A 22,725-nucleotide genomic window follows, 5' to 3' on the forward strand; every position below is an offset into this window, starting at 1 on the left:
TGGTCTCACGGAGTTCCTTGCAATCCGTAGGAGATGGTAGGAAATGACTCTGACAGTGAGAGTAATAACATGGCTTGTAGTGAGGAAGATGAGAGGAGGCTAAATGAATGGGAAAGTGCTGGTAAGGGAAAGAAGGGAGAGAGTCGGAAAAGAAAGAAAAATCATGCATCTAGCATTGGAGGATCAGAAAGTGATGAAAGTGGAAAAGGGGTAAAAACAGTAAAGGAAGGAATATTGAATGTTGTTGTCAGATTTGAAGAAGAAGGCGGAGTTAAGAAAATTGACCCGATTAAATTAACAAAAATCATCAAGAATCAGATTGGGGAAGTGAAATATGCAAGGATTTTAGGAGATGGGAATTTGCTAATTGGATGTGAAAATGGGACCCAGTTAGACAAAGCTAAAAGGATGACATATATTGGTAAAGTTAAGGTTCAGAGGGTTGTAAAAGTTGGAGAAAAGAGAGATAACGGAGGTAAAGGAGTGATTTATGGGATTCCCATTAATATCAGTAATAAAGAAATACTGGAAAACATGAGAGTGAATAAATTCACAGTGAAAAGTGTCAAAAGATTGACCAAAGGAATAGAGAAAAAGGACACTGAGTCAATACTGATTGAATTTGAGGAGAAAGACTTACCTAAAGAGGTATACTTTGGATATGTAAGATATAATGTAAGAGAATATGTACAGAAACCAATGAGATGCTACAACTGTCAGGAGTTTGGGCACACTGCTAAAATGTGTAAGGGGAAAAGAAGATGTGCTAGATGTGGAGGTGAACATGAATATGGGATGTGTGGTGAGGGAACAAAACCTAAGTGTTGTAACTGCGGAGGAAATCATAGTGTAGCATACTGGGGATGTGAAGCACTTAAAAAAGAGGTGGAGGTACAGAAGATAAGACTAAAAGAGAAGGTGTCATATGCTGAAGCAGTTAAGATGAATGGACAGAGGAATCAGAATATAGAGGGAAGAGTGGATAAAGGACAAGAGGAAATGGATGATCAGCAAGGGATGAGGAAAGCATGGATAGAAAAAAAGAAACTGGTCACATTCATTGCAGGAGTAATTAATGCAACACATGAGATTAAGTCAAAAACAGAAAGAATTCAAGTAATTGTGAAAGCGGCAGAACACCATTTGGACATGATAGGGCTGAAGTGGGAGGAAATAAATGATGAACTCAGGATGCAAGCAAGCCAGGAGGCATCATGATTAGGTTTTTAATCCTAATAATGCTGATTTTACAATGGAATGCGAGAAGTCTCTTAGCTAATGGGCAGGATTTTAAGCAATTTGTTGGTAGTAGGGTAGAAAAACCAGAGATAGTGTGCATTCAAGAAACTTGGTTAAGACCTCAATTGGATTTTGTTTTATATGATTATGTGGCGGTAAGGTATGATAGAAGGGAGGGGGGAGGAGGAGGGTGTGTTACATTTATAAAGCAAGGAATACCGTATAAAATCTTAGGAGTGGGAAATGAACAAGAATATGTAGTAGTGAAAGTATGGGCAGGAAAGAGAGAGTTGGTGATTTGTAATTATTATAATCCTTGTAAAAGACTAGAGAAAACTAAGCTAGAAAAGATAGAGGGACAAAATTGTAATAATATTATATGGTGTGGGGATTTTAATGGACATAATACTTTGTGGGGGAGTAAAAAAAGTGATTACAATGGTCAAATAATAGAAGAAATGATAGATGAGAAGAATTTAGTGTGTTTAAATAATGGTGTAGGTACAAGAATTGATGTTAACACTGGAAAAGAATCAGTATTAGATCTCACATTAGTTTCAAATAAAATTGCAGCAAGATGTGATTGGACAGTGCATAAGGATGGCACAATAGGCAGTGATCATTATCCGGTGTGGTGTAAAATAAATATAGAGGTAGTATGTAGTATTGGGGAAGCAAGTGGAAAATGGATTTTTGAGAAAGCTGATTGGGGAAAATTCCAGGAGGAAAGTGATAGGTTGTTTAGGCAAACTAAAGATGAAGTTAGTGTTGAAATATTAGATAATCAAATTAAGCAAGGTATAATATCAGCAGCAGCAGAATCCATTACCAAGAGTAAAGGAAGATGTAAAAAGAAAGCAGTGCCATGGTGGGATGGAAAATGTAAAGAAGCAGTGAAAAATAGAAACAAAGCATTTAGATTAGTTAAAAGAACACATAATTATGATCATTTGATTCAGTATAAACAAGCACAGGCAATAGTTAGGAGGATAATCAGACAGACAAAAAGAACATTCTGGAAATCTTATTGTGACACAATAGGAAATACAACTCAAATAGGTGAAATATGGGGAATGATTAAAAAGATGGGGGGGGATAAAAGAGAATGGAATTATCCAGTTATGACTGAAGGAAATGAGAATGCGATAACAAATAAAGAAAAGGTAGAGATGATGGCAAAACGTTTTGTTAGTATAAACAGTTCTAATAACTTGTCAGAGGAAGGAAGAGTAGCAATAGAAAGAACAAAAGCGCAGTATAAGGATGTGATATGCAGGAAAGATAATGGGGATGAGGAGCAAGATGCTCCTTTTAGCATGGGAGAGTTGCAGAGAGCGCTGGATAGGTCAGGGAAAACGGCTCCAGGGAAAGATGAAGTGTGCTACAGTATGTTAAAACATTTAAGTATAGAGGGTTTGGGGAAATTATTAAATTTATACAACAAGGTGTGGGAGGAAGGGAGACTTCCACAAAGCTGGAAAGAGGCAATAATTATTCCAATAAGGAAGCCTGGAAAGGATTCAAGTAATCCTGGTAGTTACAGACCAATTGCATTAACATCGCATATATGTAAGATAATGGAACGTATGATAAATGAAAGACTAATATATCTTTTAGAGAGTAGAAATAAAATGGCTAGATGTCAAAGTGGTTTTAGAAAAGGAAGAAATACAATGGATCCTGTGATCATTTTGGAGGAGGAAATAAGGAAGGCACAAGTGAATAAAGAAACTGTAGTAGCAGTATTCTTTGATGTGGAGAAAGCATACGATATGCTGTGGAAAGAGGGTCTTTTAATCAAATTACATTTAATGGGAGTTGGAGGGAAAATGTTTAATTGGATTATGGATTTCTTAAATAGAAGGAATATAAAGGTGAAAATTGGGGTAGATTTATCAAAGCAATATGTTGTAGAAAATGGAACACCGCAGGGAAGTGTGGTTAGTCCAACTTTATTCTCCATTATGATTAATGATATTTATTTAAATCTTCCAGGGGATATAGGGAGGTCTTTATTTGCAGATGATGGTGCTATATGGAAGAAAGGTAGAAATATTGAGTATATTTTAAAGAAGATGCAGGAAGGAATTGATCAAGTTGAAAATTGGGGATTAAAATGGGGATTTAAGTTTTCAGTGGAAAAATCAAAAGTAATGGTTTTTACAAATAAAAAGAAGAATAAGGAAATTAAGCTGAAAATGTATGGAAGTATGTTAGAGAAAGTAGAATGTTTTCGTTTCTTGGGAATATACTTTGACACAAAACTAACATGGAGAGAACATATAAAGTATACAGTTAATAAATGTAAGAAAGTGCTAAATGTGATGAGATGTCTTGCTGGGTTGGAGTGGGGTGCAAGTGTTTCAGCTTTAAAATATATATACATTGCTTTAATAAGATCTAAATTAGACTATGGGAGTATTGCGTATGGGTCAGCAGCAAAGACAACATTAGCTGAATTGGATATTGTGCAAGCGTGTGCCTTAAGAATATGTTTAGGGGCAATTAAAACTTCTCCAGTATGTGCACTTCAGGTGGAGGGAGGTGAAATGCCATTGTGGCTTCGACGGAAACAACTGACTGCAAACTATTGGATAAATCTTCGAGGGCATGAGGATAGTCATCCAACAAAAAAGGTATTACAAAAGTGTTGGGAAAAGGAGAGAAGAAAGAAAGAAAGTTTTGGCTGGACAGCTGATTTAATTGCAAAAGAAATGGAAGTGTATAATAAAAGATTTGCTAATACTGTGTTATGGCCTGGTAAGCCAATTTGGACATTGGAAATTCCGAAGGTTGATCTAGAGCTTTTAGTAATTAAAGGTTGTAATAGAAATATAGATATAACCAATGAATATTTTAAATATAAGAACAAGTATAAGGACAATACGGAGATTTATACAGATGGGTCAAAGGACCTACAAACAGATGCGACAGGGTCTGCGGTATACATCCCTAAATATGAGATAGGAATTAGCAAAAGAACATCTGACAGCATAAATGTTTATGCAGTTGAATTATGTGCTATACTTGTTGCATTAGAATGGATTGAACAATGCAGGGATATTAACATTCTAGTATGCAGTGACTCAGTATCAGCTCTTATGAGTATGAAGACTGGAAAAGCTAGTAGTCATCAAGAAATATTATATGAAATCTTGTTTTTAAATACAAGGGTATGTAGACAAGGGAAAAATATAACATATATGTGGATACCAGCACATGTGGGCATACAGGGAAATGAGAAAGTTGATAAATTGGCAAAAAAGGCAACAAAAAAAGAGCATGTTGACATTGAAATTAAATTGTCAAAATCAGAAGGGAAGAGTCTAGTGTGGAAAAAGATAATGGAAATATGGCAACATCAATGGGATCATGAAAGTAAAGGAAGACAACTATACATGATTCAAAATAAAGTAGGCAGTATAAGAGAGATGTCAAATAGAAGGACAGAACAAGTGGTACTAACAAGACTTAGGATTGGGCATTGTAAGTTAAGTGGAACTCTTCATATGTTAGGAAAACATCCCACAGGCCAATGCGATGAATGTCAAGAGGAAGAAACAGTTAGTCACATTTTTATGTCATGCAGGAAATTTATAAAAGAAAGACAAGAGTTGAAATATAGCTTACAAGAAATTGGTATAGGACAGTACAATTTAAAAAGTATATTAGGATGTGGAAAGAGTGAGCAAGGAAAGAAATATTTGTTTTATTTTTTAAAGAGGACTGGACTGGAAAGAAGAATATAATAAGAAAGTGACATGATAATAGTCAGCAGATGGCAGTAATGTAACATATTGGATACCAACTGCCTTAAAAACCCAAGGAAGAAGAAGAAGAAGAAGCTGATGTTTCGCCATTTTAATAAAATAGTCGATTCCTTTCTTATGTGTAGCTAGCCTACTCGATGGAACAGATGGAGGAGTTTGTGAATCGGTTGGCTATGTAGATACATTTTGATAAAGGTTAGTCGTGCACTCGAGGTGACTTCCACGTTAATATTTTCTCTGAAAGGAAATGAACGAGGTTTATTTTGTGTATCGTGTATAATGATTTATCAAAATATCTCTATCTATTTCTCCAACTCTCGCGATCTAGTCAGATAAATTATAAAGATGTAAAACAATGTTTAATTACATTAGTTTTGTGTTTGTTTGTCATTTCCACCCAGAGTCAGTGGAGATCAGACTGTTACTGTTCAGCTGTATCATGGATGACACACAAACATCCAGAGATGAAGGTTTTTCTAAAGGATGCAGGTACTATGAATGAACACATTAATTAACCTTTTATATAATAAAAAAGATGTCTCCTGAAGAAAATAATGTGACATTCATTTTTTTATATACATTATTTTAAAGGAAATTTCTTGAAAACAATGTAAACCCTCCTCAAGTGCTTTTCATTAAAACGTTTTGTTTTTACGTTTCGTTGTTCTGTTATAGTTCAGTTCAGCAGGAGAGATCAGAACCAGCGCCCAGCTGTGTGTCTTTGAGGAGTGACAGGTCTATGGATCATCCAATACAATTTAAGAATGACAATACACAGGCTGATCTCAGGTAGCTATAACATTTTTTAAATACATGATTGGCATTTTTATATTATGGTGTTTTTGTAATTTGCATTTATGATATTCATACTAGACATTGTCTTCACCTGATGTGAGAGAGACATATCTACAAAGTGTTACATTTTTTGGGCTTGGACTCAGATATAGCATTTTATTGAATGAGATGCTTATATTGTTTTAAACACCCAGCTTTTGTGTACATTTTAAATGGACTGTAGTCCTTTTTGTTGGTACCTGTGCGTTTCCACCAGGTAATGTGCAGCAGTGCTGCTGTGGAGGCCTTATATTCAGAGCTCAAATAATGCCCTATATATTCTGACCTCAAACCCATCATAACCTCCTCCATAATGAGTCCTCCAAAAATGACCAACAAATGGTATCAATGTAATCAAATTAAACTTTATGAAATTAATCATGTTGTTGGTAGAAAACATTGTTTCTACTCAGATAATCACTGGGACCATATCATCTGCACATATTGTCAAATAGGCACAAGGTTTTGTTATCAGTTGAAGATCCTCCTTTATGCCTCTTATGACAGAGTCCACTATCTTTAAAGCATATTTTAAGGAAATGCGATGGTTTTAACTATTTTAGGACTCTGTTTTTATTCTGTTGATTCTTATGAAAAGAATAGTGAGGCCGATTTAGTTAAAAAACTTTTGTAATTGTAGTTTTTTGTTTATTTCTCTTTTTATATTTTGCTACCGGTACTTTTATTCTCACCATTAAAATATCTCTGACAACTGACATGATGTTAAATTATAAGCAATCAATAAACAATGTATTATTTTAATTTAATATGTACAATATTTAATACAACATATTGTCAAACTTATAGTTTTTGTTTTTAGTATTATTACAGTTGTGCCCTTTAGGAGTTGATTTATTAATGTACATTTACTTATTAACTGTTCATAGAATTATTCAGGTGATGTAAAACAAATCCACCAATATCACAGTGTCTGATTCTTGATTCTCTTCATGATGTTTCAGTTCAATCCCACCACAAAGATCAGCAGTAACAAAACCCGTCTGTAAGAAGAATGACCAGCCTATGAATCAACTACAGGACTTTAATGAAAGCAGGGATGCTGGTGTCAGGTAAAGTGTGGAATTTTAGATTGAGATCAAAATTAAAACACAATAATAATTAACACATTTCATAAATATTATGATATGTTCTTGGTCATGATACAGAGAATAAATAAGACATTTTACTCTATATATTTATCTCTATATTTAACTTATGTAATACATGTAACATGGAATTTGAATTTTGCAGCCATGAAGTCCTCAACACATTTAGATCAAATCTGATGAAGAAGTTTAAGCGTCTGAATGAGGGAACAGCAAAGCAGGGAAACCCAACACTCCTGAATGAGATCTACACAGAGCTCTACATCACAGAGGGGGACAGTGGAGAGATCTGTAATGAACATGAGGTGAGACAGATTGAGACACAATCCAGGAGAGCAGCAACAGAGGACAAACCCATCAAATGCAATGACATCTTTAAACCTTTACCTGGACAAAACAAACCCATCACAACTGTGCTGACAAAGGGAGTCGCTGGCATTGGAAAAACAGTCTCTGTGCAGAAGTTCATCCTAGACTGGGCTGAAGGCAAAGAGAATCAGGACGTCCAGCTCATATTTCCACTACCTTTCAGAGAGATCAATTTGATGAAGGGCAAAACATTCAGTCTTTCAGATCTTCTTCATGTGTTTTTCCCTGAAACAAAAGAAATGGAAATATCCAGTGACAAATATAAAGTGTTGTTCATCTTTGATGGTCTGGATGAGTGTCGTCTTCCCTTACATTTTCAAAGGAATGAGACTCTTCGAGATGTAAACAAAAATAAATCAGTGGACGTACTGCTGACGAACCTCATTGCGGGGAATCTGCTTCCCTCTGCTCTGATCTGGATCACCTCTAGACCAGCAGCAGCCGATCTCGTCCCCTCTGAGTGTGTCCATCGAGTGACAGAGGTACGAGGCTTCAATGAGCCACAGAAGGAGGAATACTTCAGGAAGAGAATCAGTGATCAGAGTCTGGCCAATACAATCATCTCACACCTGAAGTCATCAAGGAGCCTCTACATCATGTGCCACATCCCAGTGTTCTGCTGGATCTCAGCCACTGTTCTAGAGAAGATGTTGAGTGAAGCAGAGAGTGGAGAGATTCCCAAGACTCTCACTCAAATGTACACACACTTCCTGATCCTTCAGTCCAACATAAAACATGAGAAGGACTATAAGAAGAACCTGACAGATGAAGACATGATCCTCAAACTGGGGAAAGTGGCTTTTCAGCAGCTTGTGAAAGGCAATGTGATCTTCTATGAGAAAGACCTGAGAGAGTGTGGCATTGATGTGACAGAAGCATCAGTGTACTCAGGATTGTGCACTCAGATCTTCAGAGAGGAGTCAGGCCTGTATCAGGCGAAAGTCTTCTGCTTTGTTCATCTGAGTGTTCAGGAACATCTAGCAGCTTTATATGTGCACCTCTGCTTCACAAACAACAACAGGAATGTATTTGACCCAGTCTCTAAACCAGGTTTGTTGTCTATGTTTAAGGACTGGTTTAAACTCGATTTACCAGAACATGTTTCATTTTCTGAGCTCCATGAGAGAGCCGTGAATGAGGCTCTACAGAGTAAAAATGGGCATCTGGACCTTTTCCTGCGCTTCCTTCTGGGTTTGTCAGTGGAGTCTCATCAGATTCTCCTTCAGGGACTAATGACACTGAGAAGAAGGAGTTCTGACAGCAATGAGAAAACAGTTGAGTACATCAAGGAGAAGATCAGGACCATTGACTCTCCAGAGAAATCCATCAATCTGTTCCACTGTCTGAATGAACTGGGCGACCAGTCACTAGTGGAGGAAATACAACAGTATCTGAAATCTGGAACAATAAGTGAAGCCAGACTCTCTTCATCTCAGTGGTCAGCTGTAGTTTTTGTGTTGTTGACATCAGAGAAGAGTCTGGAGAAGTTTGATATTAATACATTTGTTGGAGAAAACAATAAAGCTGAAAAACTGAAGGTTCTTCAGAAGCTGCTGCCCGTGATTAAAGTTCAGTAAGTATCATTGAAAACGATCACTTTACTGTTAAAACAAAAGAAAATCAAAAGATCATAAATCTAAGAAACATACGAACATTTATTGTATCAGTAATAGGAGCAATATGGCAGCATACTTGTTTTTATTGTTTTTCTGATTTTTTAAAATTTGAATTTATCTATTTTATTGATGGGAATAATGACGGGGAGATGTGATTGGGAAACAATACAAGCTGACTCAAACTTGTGTTAAAGCACCTGACAGCCAATGTCTTCAACATGAGGATTCATTTAAAATAAACAAGTTTAATGTTACAAATGAATTAGTACTTAAACCATTTATATGGATTTGATCCACGTTAAAAGTTAATTCTTTATTGTTGCAAATTTGACAATGAAACTTGACTACTTAGTTGAGGTTTTCATTAAAGGGTTAGTTCATCCAAAAATGAAAATTATGTAATTAATGACTCACCCTCATGTCGTTCCAAGCCTCCGTTCATCTTCGGAACACAGTTTAAGATATTTTAGATTTAGTCCGAGAGCTTTCTGTCCCTCCATTGAAAATGTATGTACGGTATACTGTCCATGTCCAGAAAGGTAATAAAAACATCATCAAAGTAGTCCATTTGACATCAGTGGGTTAGTTAGAAGTTTGACCACACACATGACCAGCGTCGGCCAATAGTGAGCTTACGTGTGACGTATAACACAGAAGCGCTACGCTGTTACACTACGTGAACTAACTCGAGGCCCAGAGAGAAGGAAATTAAAAGAGGAATAATGTCGGGTTTTTTTTTTTTTTTTGCACAAAAAGTATTTTCGATGCTTCAAAAACTTCTAACTAACCCACTGATGTCACATGGACTACTTTGATGATGTTTTTATTACCTTTCTGGACATGGACAGTATACCGTACATACATTTTCAATGGAGGGACAGAAAGCTCTCGGACTAAATCTAAAATATCTTAAACTGTGTTCCGAAGATGAACGGAGGTCTTACGGGCTTGGAACGACATGAGGGTGAGTCATTAATGACATAATTTTCATTTTTGGGTGAACTAATCCTTTAACATTTTAAGTATTACATTTTAAACAGACAAACAAAGCCCAACTCTTATAATAGAGGTAAACAACATAAACTGGATAGAGCCAAAGACTGGACTAAAAAGGCAAAGGTCAAAATCTATAAATATGACATCATAATATATATAATAAAGCATGTATAATATGACATAATAAAGCACAAATGTTATTTTAAAAAAAAGGCTATCATGGTTGAGATATCAGTTGATGGTTGTAAAATTCTTGTCATGGGAATAATTTTTCTTAATTATATGCTAGACAAAGAGAGTGATTTATCACTGATCCAGTTTTATAAAGTAGTTTTCCTGGCAACAACGGACAAAAAATAAAATATTCATATAGCATGTTTATTGGTTATTCACCTGCAAGGGAGGCCAAGAATTCTAGCCCAAGAATGCGGTCTTACATTTTAATTTTATGTTGTATGTCGTGTCTGTTCAGAATCTTGTTCTTTTGCACACTGAGAGTTTGTTATCCTGAGTCCATGTCCCATTTGTCTTTTATTCACACTTAACTCTCTCCAATTGTAATCTGTGACACCATTACCTCAAGGTTCCTGAGTAATTTTGAGACAATGCCATCCATTGGTGACCAAGTGCAGTGTTTTCTTTACTCCATCTACAAATTGTCTATTTTTTCTCAATTTTCTATTGCTTTTTGTTTTCAGTTCATAGTGTTTACCTAGTATGATTTTCATCTCTCTACAGTTTGAGTGATTGTGGAGTCACAGAGAAAGATTCTGCTGCTCTGACTTCAGTTCTGATATCAAACCCCTCACAACTGAGAGAACTGGATCTGAATAATAGAAACCTACGAGATCCGGGTGTGAAGCTTCTCTCTGTTGTACTGGAGGATCCTGACTGTAAACTGGAGAAACTCTGGTAAGATCATCTACAGTATATCATAGTCAGACATGTTAATGTCTTCTGTAAGACTAAATCAGGGTTCCACAAATCTGGCACTGGAGGGCCACTGCCTTACTGAGTTACTTACCTTACTAAACTCTGCAGGACAGCGGCACTTCAAAACCGGATTTGAGGAACCCTGGACTAAATGCTTTGATGTCAATTTTAGGGCTACCCCGCAGAATATAAATTTCTTTCTCCGTATTTTTGTCTTCTTTTCTTTTTTGTATTCTTAATTTAAGATAAATTTAGCACAATAACTTAAAATGTTAAGTCTTGTATACTGAAAAATTGCTTATGTATCTTGATTTAAGAATTTTTAGATATTAGATATTCAGACTACGTCTGGATCGGATTCAGAACGATGATCAAAACACAGATGGAGTAGATCAAGTCCAACAACACCCCCAAAGCTTCACAGTCCTATACCTCGTCCTGCGTCGACATTTCATCAAGTAACATTAGGCAGTTTTGATTTTACATATGCGTCTGCTGACATACGTGACCCGTTCTGGCAAAATGAGTCGCAATGAGCAAATGTTCATGACTGAGCTACACCTGTTTGACTTTAATTATCAAAGTCAATTTTGAGAAAAATCGAGTTAAACGTTTTCTGAAGGTTCCAAAACAAAATCATCTACCAACCATACCTTAAAATCTCTGGTAATAACACCACTTTTTTTTTTTTTTTTTCATGGTACCACAATTGTTTGATTAACATTAATGAAAAAGACTATATATTCAGACTGTACTGCATGGGCCTAATATAATGTTACACATCAGATGTTTTTCCCCAACAGTTAACCAAACGTTCACTTAAGACATAGCAGATTATGTTTGCTTGAATACTCGCCAAGACAGATATTTTGAAACACTGTAATTCTGTGTAGGTATAAGAGTATATCGGGATCACACGCTGTCTGAGGCGTCTTTGAGGCACGCTTCGGATGTGTCAGTCAGTGTGGGTAAAATCATTTTGTTTAAATCAGTATGAGTTTGAAAATCACATTTCATTGGTTCTAGAGGTGGGAATTGGCAAAAATTTGACAATCCGATAGTATTGTGATATTTGGGCCACGATTCAATATTATTGCGATTCTTAACATATTGCGATACAGCAAGTATTGCATTTCGATTCTGCGATATATTGCGATTCATGTCCCCCATATTATTCAAAGGCATTACAAAAAATTAGGATAATAAGACTGCTCAACTCACTTCAAATGTCACATTAACCCCCTGAGGTCGACGGTATCGCCGGCGATACCAGCTCGCTTTTTTTTTATCAGTGTAAAAGAAACTCATAAATACTCTGTTGACTTTGATTTTTCATAGGAGTTTCGTACATCAATCGATTCTGTTAAATGTGTATTATTTTTGTGTATACTCATAATAAAAACAAAGTGTTGAGCTTTTCGCCAAATAAAGAAAAATAAACACGAAGCGAGTTCTGCCTTCTCTCTGTCAGTGTAGTCCATTCTGAAACGTGTCCGAAAATGAACTGTAGCTCACCGAATACTTCTCACACAGACACGTGAGGTATGTCTTTATGAAGCTTGAAATCTCTTCTTTTAAATGAAGTAATTTATATAAAAAACAAATGTTTTCAACTCATGTAATCCGTTTGAAAGCAAGGAGAGGTACCGTTTTTCCTTCTGCCTCATTATCTCTATAATGAGTTGAGGCCGCCCCGCCCCCGGCGCTATTCAAATGGTAAATAGTTTAGGTGATCTAGTATGCATCGCATACGCCCCCCGATCAATGCCATAAAAACACAGTTTCTTCATCAGACTTACTGATAGTTCATCGCGTTTTGAGTATGGCACGCTTCTCCAGTAAAGACGCCCTTCAGATGATTCTGGACAGCGAGGAAGAATGCATGATTCCGGGTTGTTTCCTCAGAGGAAGATTGTAACTCAGACTACGAACGGCAGCATTTTGAAGAGCGAATTCCGCCGAGGACACAATTTCGGAGTAAGTTTTACTTAAAAGTCTTTTGTCTTTTATTTTTCGTGTTCGCATTTATGAGGAAAAAACAATATTACGTGACAGTTCTCCATTATGGACGCGAGCGCTCTGAAAGCACACTAAAAGACTTTCAAACTTTCACAGAGACCTCAAAACAGAAACTACAAATCCTTTCTTTAAAACGAATTTCGTTTTGTATCAATTGTATCTTAATTTTAATAATTTTTTCATTAACAAATTTCCTGGATTTAAAGTAAATATAGGCTAGCAATCACAACATAAGGTGCTTGAACTGGAGATCATCATTAACCAGACCGTAGCCTACTCGCCTCACATGTCTAAAAAATGTGAAATATATTTACAGAAAGCTGGTTCTAAACAAAACCATCCAAAACAAAAAACTATGTAGCCTAATAAATGTGCATTTCTCCGGTGCGTTCACTAGCCTACTGCGAAGATCGCGAGTCAATAGCCTATCGTCAACTTCATCTTTGCCAGAAGTTAAATTTAAATTGCGTGTGTGAATGAATGATGATGTTTTAGCAAACTGTATTGCTATACTGAGATGAGTAAAAATCGTAAAAATGTAGGCTATTTGTATAAGCAACGTATTAAACTGCAAATTAACAATATGCCCTAATATTTCATGAAAACAACGTTACAGTCAGGCGAAATATGAAAGACAACATCTTGTTGACTAGATTTGGGTACAGTTTTTACTGTAGAATATACTGCCACGTCAAATAAGCTTTTGTTTGGCAATTTCTATATCTATTTTTGTCAAAAATAAAGTCATCAACTAAGATGTTAGCTGTTCCAATGTTGACTATATTCAAACTAATGAATACATAGATAAAATGTAGGCCTATAATAATTTTTTTTTTTACAAAGAAAGAGTACACTTGAAATATTGTTGAAATTGTAATTATTGTTGTAATTGTAACCTTTTTAATAAAATAGCAAAACATATTTACAAGATAGATGTAAGCAAAATCTTAAATGGTCAATATAAGTCTTCTTCTAAATATATCTTTTGTCCTTGCATTGTGGCTCAGTCACTGTGTCACACCTGAGTGAATGGCTCATCATTATGCAGAATGGGTGGGACATTGTATTTTCAGGTGTAAACCACTCCTCGTTCACGCCCCCCTCGCATATTGGCTTTCCAAGCAAAACCTGTTTTACATCAATTTAAATCAATGTATGGTTTTATGTGAACGATAAAGCAAGACTATTTTCACATAATTTTGAAGAAAAAACTCTAGGCGAGGACATCCATTAGTCAAAAGTCTTATTGACACATATTTACTATGTGTTTTGTGGCCTTATTTCAGAAATTTTTGTTTTTTGTTTTTTCAATAACCATGCATAAACATTATTCTCTTAAAAATGAAAACATGTACATACACGTGGCTCACATATTATGGTAGCCCTGTTTGTGCTATATAGAGTGAATTTACACCTTTGCCATTAATATGTTTATATGCAACTGAAAAAAGCACAAATGTCAGGGCATGTCAGAACATCTCAAGGGCCCCAAAAACAGCCCAGACCCCAGAGGGTTAAATCTGTGAACATCTTCTACACATTTACTGAAGTGCAACTTAGGAGGGAAGTGCAAAAACTTTGTCCTTGAACATTCAGGACACAGGACCTTATTACAGAACGTAATTATATGAACACGCAACCACCGCATTAGCACCAAAAACATGGATATTTTATTTTAGAGAATAATTACACAACCTATTCGATATTCTATAATTCATTAATTAAATAAACTAATCGAATATTCAAAAATCGTGACTCATCCCTGCATGTAATCTCTTGTTTTTTCCCCTCAAATCTTCAGTCACGTCTCGATTTTCTAAGGGGATTATAAACGTTTCTTCCTTGGTTCGCTTTTAATTAGGCCTATTATATTCAGATTCTTTACTGTGGTAAAGTAGAAAAACGTTGTAGGACAGATAGCCTACATTTTTACTTGCACGTCAGATTCATTTGAACAGTTTTTGCTTGTTATTAGACATGCAAGGCGCGTCAAGTTTATTTGTAAAGCGCGTTTCACACGCGCGGGTGATTTTTAGTCTCGCTCTCTCTGGCAGCGCAATTTCAAACATAGCTTAAATGTCTTGCCCTTGTGGAAGATTAAATTCGCTTTTCATACCTTATACAACAAGTAGCCTAGAAAACATGAAGTCTATGACTCTTTCCTCCTTGTGTCCCACATCCCTCTCAAAGCGCAGAACTGTAGGCTTCATGTGGAATTACGCGTCTTTGTGTGGAAGTAGGCTATTAAACGAAAGTTTTTTTTTTTTTTATAGATTTAACTTTATATTATTTAAGTTTCCAATATTTACTGATATTTATTTCAATGCTTTACAGGCTTTGTGTTGCATCTTTGACGGAATTGCTCAAATTAACACTTTTTTGCTCGAATAAACACACAAAAAAAATATTTAAATTTTCAAAACAACCCCCCAACCACCACAGGAAGTTGGTCCATTACCATTGCAGTGGTAAAAAACTGCCACCCGCCACCGTCACAGACCTATAACCCAAAAGTAAAACAGATAATTTAATAATTAAATATTGCAATACTTTGCGCTACTGTATCGATATAATTGCCTGCGCAAAATATCGCGATACTGAACAGAATCGATTTTTCCCCCCACCACTAATTGGCTCAGACTCATGAGAATTTGCTATGAATATTCACAAAGTTGGAATGCTATGTTTTAAAACAACACCAAACTTGTGCTGAGGGAAAGCACAGTCGTCGAGAAGCGAGCAGAGAAAACTGCATTTTTCATGGACAAAGGAAAACATACAAATAAAGATACTTTTAAATGTTTAATTGCTATTTTGACCATTGGGATCACTAGATGAGGGCTTAATGAACTCATTTTTGTGAAAACCTCAAATGCGACCATTTTTCACTTGTTTTGCCTGTACACATTCTGACTCATTTTGCCAGCACGGGTCACATATGATATTGCATGTTTCTGCTTCATCTTCGCCTGTTTTTTGATCAGGAGATTCGGTAACTCTTTCAGAAGATGCGTAATAGCGCCCCCTACTGTATAACAGTGAAAAACGGAAAGCTGGAAGTTTCCGTCAATGGCGGGGAAGCGTTTTATTACAAATGATGGAAATTTCTGTCAATGGCGGGGGAAGAGTAAATCAAATATTAAAATAACACCTCAAGAAAATGTCAGTGCGAGCTAAATAATATTTATTGGGGCAATGTTTGTCATATGTAGGCCTATATGCTTATTTTCACACCTCCCCCACTGTTTAACTTTTTCCGGTAATAAAAAAAAACATACCTGACCACTGATATATCAGTGCACACTTCTAGTCATCACCATGACTGAATGAATAGTTCAATATTATGTATCATTTTGAATCACAGAAGCAGGTTTTGTAAATCATGTGGCTGAGTAGAAAAAGGGCCTAGTGACGTCTCTGGTACCAGCAACATGTGAGAAGTGCCGGTACATAAGAAAAAGTGAGGGTAGGCTACAGCATAAAATATAGAAGTGCTGGTGCGTACCGGCTCACTTCGAGCACTGGAGGCACATCATCACTACACACGGCTTATACAGTAGAGAACTGTTGAGGATACAGTAATATTACTGTGAAAACAACAAAAATCATTTACAGTCTACAAAAACATAACAAACTCAATATAACAATGCACTGGAGAACAGAGGCCCGTTCTTCATACATGGATTATTGTTATCTAGATTTTACTGTTGACGATTTTACATGATCCAGGATTGTTAGGTTCTTCGAAGCTCATCCTGGAGTTGCTGTCATAGCAACAGGTCCGTAAGCTCAAACGGGAGCATCTTATTTCATGTAAACTGGATTAGATTGCATCTTTTCAAGCGCAGGTGATACTTAAAGTCTGTTCCAGCCACTGCTACTTTCTTACAAGAGTAGCCTAATGAACCAGTAAGGGTTCGTTCGACCTCCGTCAAGCTCCTGAAGTTTGAAAGTTTTTACAAACAATAACTTGGTTTCCCTGGTTACGCCTAACGGTTTATTTAGCAACCGGAGATATTTATAGTCCGCTCAGCTCGTAGAACCCTTCAGTTTACTGCCTGTTGCTATGGTTACTCACAGCTGATGTAGCCAGCGCATTTATTTATTAATTTCTAACGGTAAACTGTCAGTTTCACCAGAACTCCTTTACTAGGTGTCCTCTATCACTTTTTAATGGACACCCTGCTGCCAATCAGAATCGAGTATTCACCCAGACCATGGTATAAGGTACAATAATGACTTAAAATAATAATAATAATTTAAAAACTCATTTGAAAATAATATTACAATGTTGTGTAGTCTATCATAATAGACACAGTTTACTCACTGAGAGTAATAATTACCTAATCATTTAGGTAATCTTACTTGATGTAGGCCTACAGTTAGACTGAGCCGTACATTAATTTGCAGATATTATCAGAGTGGTTTGTTGCAGCGCAGGAGATGCAGTTAACTTATAAAAAGTGCTGTGCCATTAGAAAAATGTTCTTGCCCCATAAAAACTTTAATCAATGCTGTCATTTAACAAATCTGCTTTACAGGTAAAATTAAATTATTTGCTAATTACATTTAAATGAAAATGTGAAGTACAAATACTAGAAATAGTGAAATAATGGAAATAATGGGGGATCCTTTAACAAACAGTACATTTAATTCATCTATTATAACTTTTATGTCATTTTGATTGCTTGGCTGTTTCCTTATAAAGGTCCATAAATGTTTTCGTCAGGTGTGTGATGTTCTTTTTTAATATGATGACATTACGTTGCTGTCTTGCTGTCTGAAATCATTGAAAAAGTTGGTTTTGTTTGAGCCTTCACAACATCAGTGGATCAATAATTAACAAACAAAGAAGATTATCTTTCCTCTGTGTTTCTCCTATTATTAAACTGTCAATATAAACTGGTATTTTTGAAGAACATGTGTTGAAAGCTTTTTGAATTTCTTTATAATTTTTTTTATGACTGTGATAAATCTCCAATGAAAATTTAGACATATTTAATAGTCTGTGTAGAATTGTGACTTGTACGTGTTGATCTGAACTGAGAGAGTGAAGAGTGTGTCATTGTTCTCTACAGGTTGAGGGATTGTGGAGTCACAGATGAAGGTTGTTCTGCTCTGGCTTCAGCTCTGAGATCAAACCCCTCACACCTGAGATCTCTGAATCTGTCTGGGAATAAACTAGGAGATTCAGTTCATCTGCTCTCTGCTGTACTGGAGGATCCTCACTGTAAACTGGAGACACTGGGGTAAGATTGTCTCTCTGATAGTCACACATGTCTTTGTCCTCAGTAAGAATTTTAGGATTAAAATTAGCTTGTAAAATGTTCTGTAAACACTGAATCTCAACACAGAAATCACAGGTGTACACAAATGTCTAATCTCATGATCTGGTACCAGTGTTCATTTTTACATTTAAAAAAAAATCCTTTAAATTTGATCAATATTTCATTATATTCAATAATTTTAGTCTGTTTCACTCTGACTACAATGACATTCCTGTTCCCCATGTTATTCAACAGTGTTTTCCCCAATGATGTTCCTGTATAATAATTCAGTGGTTCTCAGCCCTGATCCTGGAGTTTCACCAGGACTGCACAGTTTAGATGTCTCTCTAATCAAACACAGCTGACTCAACTCATCAGCTCATTAGTAAAGACTCCAAGATCTCAGGTGGGTTTGTCAGACAAGAGAGACATCCAAAATGTGCAGTGATGGGGTTCTCCTGGGTGGTTTCTCAGATCTAAGAACAGACTTGTGTTCTTGTGGAGAAAGAATGAAAGAATGTACGTGCCCGAATGAATAGTTCAATATTATGTATGATTTTGATGCACAGAAGCAGGAAACGTAAATCATGTGTCTATCTCGTTAATCTAAATCTGGAGCGCCCAAAACTGTTCCTGGAGATCTACCTATCAGCAGAGTTCAGATCCAACACACTAAACCAGCTCATTAAGCTCTTCAGGAGCACTTCAGAATGACAGTGAGTGGTGTTTGTTACAGCAGTGTTTCCCACTGTTTCTGTGTCCTGTTGCATGAAGCCAGTTTCAGTTGCTCCCCTTGTAAATTTGAGATTATTTTGAGCAAACTCTATTTTTTCGGGCTCAAGAAGGTGGATTGGTTTTTAGCGGGTTGGATCACCATGGTAACTTGCGCTGGAGGATGACCTTGAATAAAATGAATGTATTCTGTGTTAGAGATCGCAAACCAAAACTGGACCAATCAGCTGTGAGTAAAGTGACATGTATCTGATGCAATAAAGCCACTCCCCCTGTATCTCTCACTCCAAATTAAAGCAGTTTAGAGTGAAATAATTGTATGTTTATATTAAATGAATTGTAATTATTTATAATTCATATAGTATATTCATATAATTGAAGAGTTCAGATGCAAAAGCCTCTAAGTGCCATCTGAAATTTTCTTCTAGAATGATCATTTTTATCAAGCTTGTATATTTAAGTTCAGTAATTTCACTTAAATGACAATTAATAGGTAATTTTCATTGCCATTTAAGTGAAATTACTGAACTTAAATATACGAGCTTGATAAAAATGATCATTCTAGAAGAAAATTTCAGATGGCACTTAGAGGCTTTTGCATCTGAACTCTTCAATTATTCTCTTAATTTAAAATGAACCCTAAAAGGGGCGATGTATCCTGAGATAAGCAGGGAAAGTGTTGGTTTAATTTCTCAGTTTTCATGTTGAAAGGGTGTTTGTTGTGAATATTTAGATCTGGTGACTTCATTCATACATTCTCTGTTTAGCTCATGGACAGCATTTAAAAACAACATGACCTGTAGTGGGAAATCTACTCGCCTTCAGTGATACATTTCACATATTTACAATATTGGAGGAGACTGGCATGTTTGAAGAGTTGTTGTTAAGTGTTAGCTTATTATGTTTATGTTGAAATTTTATGGATTTAATTTTTCCATTTTCCATAATCTGCCTGTAAATGTTTGTATCTCCCAGGATACGTTTCCCCTTTGGGAGTTTAAATTAATTGGAAAAAAAGAATGCTTGTTTGGCAATGCGTGTTACAACATTTTAATACGAATTTTAAAACATTTATTCTCTCATAACTTTAACTAAACATTCTTTGTAAAATTCGGTTGAACAATAAGTAAATGCCTATTTATGAATATATTAGCCTACTGTATCAAATTTAAAATGCAAATTTCTAGGGCCTATAAATTATCAATATGACCAAAACTTTGCTGAGAAACATCGTGTACACAATCTTCTTCATACCTTCTGTCCTCTGATTAATTGTTTTTATTTATTTATTTATTTATTTTAAGTAAGGTCCTTTTGCTCAGAAAATCTTTAATTATGTTTATAAAGTAAATGTAAGAAATATTTACTAGACTGAAGCAACTGGGGTTTATTGATTATTAATACACCATTTTTTAATGTAAAAAATTGCATATATGATCCAGAAAAGCTGTTTGTGTGTGTGTGTGTGTGTGTGTGTGTGTGTGTGTGTGTGTGTGTGTGTGTGTGTGTGTGTGTGTGTAATCTGATACTCAACAAAAAACAGATACAAACTTGTATATGCATGCATATGTGTTTTTTTTTTGTTGAGTATCAAATTTATACGTCGCTTTTATGGCTCATATGCAATTCAGTGCAAATCAATGATAATTAAGAGATGGAAAATGTTCCCCAAAAGCCTATTGCGTCATATTTGACATTTATATTAACATGAAAAAATGTCAGAAGAATTCATTTTTTTAACATTAACAAATGGTGGATTAACACTAGAAGTGCCATGGCGGTCATTTTGACCGTTTTGAATTTTATATCTGCAATAACTTTGTTGAAAAAATAAATTAAATTCTGCCGGTACCTGACTTTTCCTAAAAGTGTCTGTATTTTCATTTAAAATGTTTTTCATATAAATTGCACATAAGGCAAAAAAACAAATGAACATATTTACCTATTTCGGCCATAGACGGTCATATTGACCGCACTGAATTTCGCGGTATTATTATAGGCTATACCAATATACACAACAATAAAATGTGGTAAAAATACACAAAACATATTCAACAACAAATAATTTTAATGTAATGATATTCAGAACAGAACAAGAATGAAAAAATAACTATAAACAAGCCAAAATGAAATACTTTATAAGCGAAAGTGAAAGTAAGCGGCGTTAGGCTCACGTAATTCTCTATTTAGAATCAAAATGTTTCAACATTTGCGATGTATTTGGATGGTAAACTATTTTAAACTAAACTACTTTATTATAGGCTTTGTACTTCACTCACGTTCCAATATCGACGGAAAAAATCATCCTCTTCACACGTGCAAAATGGTACGAATTGTACGAGGCTATACTGACTATATAAACAGAGCAGTGGAATTTGTATATGTTTGGTTGACTATTTTATTATGGCTATAATGAACAGGCTGCAATGTCAAGACTGCAATGCTGTAATATGGTGTGTGTGTGTGTGTGTGTGTCGGCGGGCGCGGGCGCGATCGAACAGTGGAAACATGAAAACATAGGCTATTCCGTTATTTTGTTCAGGACATCTACAGATATTATTTATAAATGTATAATTAAACTTGTTTAAATGTACAGTTTGGTGTTGTTTTGTTTTTAAAATATATCCTAATACAATAAATGCATTAATCTCTCAATTGGGTATGTATCATTAAAGATAGAGTTTGGAATCTAGCGGTCAAAATGACCGCTTGCGGCAGTTCTAGTAGTTATGTAATTCTGGCACTTCTAGTGTTAATAATCAATAAACCCAGTTGCTTCAGTCCAGTGAATGTTTCTTACATTAATTTATAATAATCATGAATCATGAATCATTTCTCAGCAAAAAATGCTTTATTTTATTTTTATTTTATTTTTTGTATAAACTATCAATCAGAGGACAGAAGGCATGAAGTAGATTGTGTGCAAGAGCAAAACAGAGAGGCAGAAGGTAGCATTAGGAAGACAGAAACAATCACTGCATATCCAGTAAAACCTCATGGTATGTTCACTGTCAGCAACAGTGTTGTCATAATTATCAATTTAGGTTTGACCATATTGGTTTCACTTTATTTTAATGGTCCCTTGAACACATTCTGTTGACTATCAGTACAGTTGCACATGTCTACTAACTCCCATTGGAGTGTTAATATATTTATTAGTAGACTGGTAGGGTTAGGGTTAGAATAAGTTGGCATGTAGTTACAAAGTTACTTATAGTCAGTAGTTAATCTACCATACTCTTGTGTGCTTTCATCTTCACGATGAGTCTGTCACAGAGAAGAGGTGTAGTTGTGTTTGAGCTCATTTAGAACTGTTGGATTTATGAAGCACATGTGTTGAAAGCTTTTTGAATTTCTTTATTTTTTTATGACTGATAAATCTCCAATTGAAATTTAGACATATGTATAGTCTGTAGAATTGTGGCTTGTACGTGTTGATCTGAACTGAGAGAGTGAAGAGTGTGTCATTGTTCTCTACAGGTTGAGGGATTGTGGAGTCACAGATGAAGGTTGTTCTGCTCTGGCTTCAGCTCTGAGATCAAACCCCTCACACCTGAGATATCTGGACCTGTGGGGGAATAAACTAGGAGATTCAGTTCATCTGCTCTCTGCTGTACTGGAGGATCCTCACTGTAAACTGGAGAAACTGAGGTAAGATGAACTCTCTGATTGTCACACATGTCTTTGTCCTCAGTAAGACGAATCATTTGATGTACATTTTAGGACTAAAATTAGCTTGTTCTGTAAACACTAAATCTCAGCACAGAAATCACAGGTGTACACAAATGTCTAATCTCATGATCTGGTATTAGTGTTCATTTTTACATTCTTTTTAAAATATATC

At 35.7% G+C, this 22,725-nt stretch overlaps 2 protein-coding genes across 2 annotated transcripts in view; one reads left to right on the forward strand and one right to left on the reverse strand.

The window, feature by feature from the left end:
• The window catches only part of LOC309510264 (protein adenylyltransferase SelO-like), a gene marked incomplete at its 5' end in the record, with an annotated part of 82,863 nt that overhangs the window by 17,621 nt on the left and 42,517 nt on the right, over positions 1–22,725 (reverse strand). The window lies entirely within an intron of this gene.
• LOC309510241 (NACHT, LRR and PYD domains-containing protein 12-like) overlaps positions 5,480–22,725 on the forward strand; it is a 48,470-nt gene continuing 31,224 nt past the window's right edge. Inside the window, exons 1-6 of the mRNA XM_082191261.1 lie at positions 5,480–5,498; positions 5,685–5,798; positions 6,806–8,891; positions 10,669–10,842; positions 17,961–18,131; positions 22,362–22,532. Of these exons, the coding sequence (XP_082047387.1) occupies positions 7,075–8,891; positions 10,669–10,842; positions 17,961–18,131; positions 22,362–22,532 (2,333 nt within the window). The 5' untranslated portion in view covers positions 5,480–5,498; positions 5,685–5,798; positions 6,806–7,074. The remainder of the gene's footprint in view (positions 5,499–5,684; positions 5,799–6,805; positions 8,892–10,668; positions 10,843–17,960; positions 18,132–22,361; positions 22,533–22,725) is intronic.

The sequence above is a fragment of the Leuciscus leuciscus genome (genome assembly GCF_965113295.1).
Source record: "Leuciscus leuciscus genome assembly, contig: SUPER_11_unloc_6, whole genome shotgun sequence".
Classification (NCBI taxonomy): Eukaryota; Metazoa; Chordata; class Actinopteri; order Cypriniformes; family Leuciscidae; genus Leuciscus; species Leuciscus leuciscus.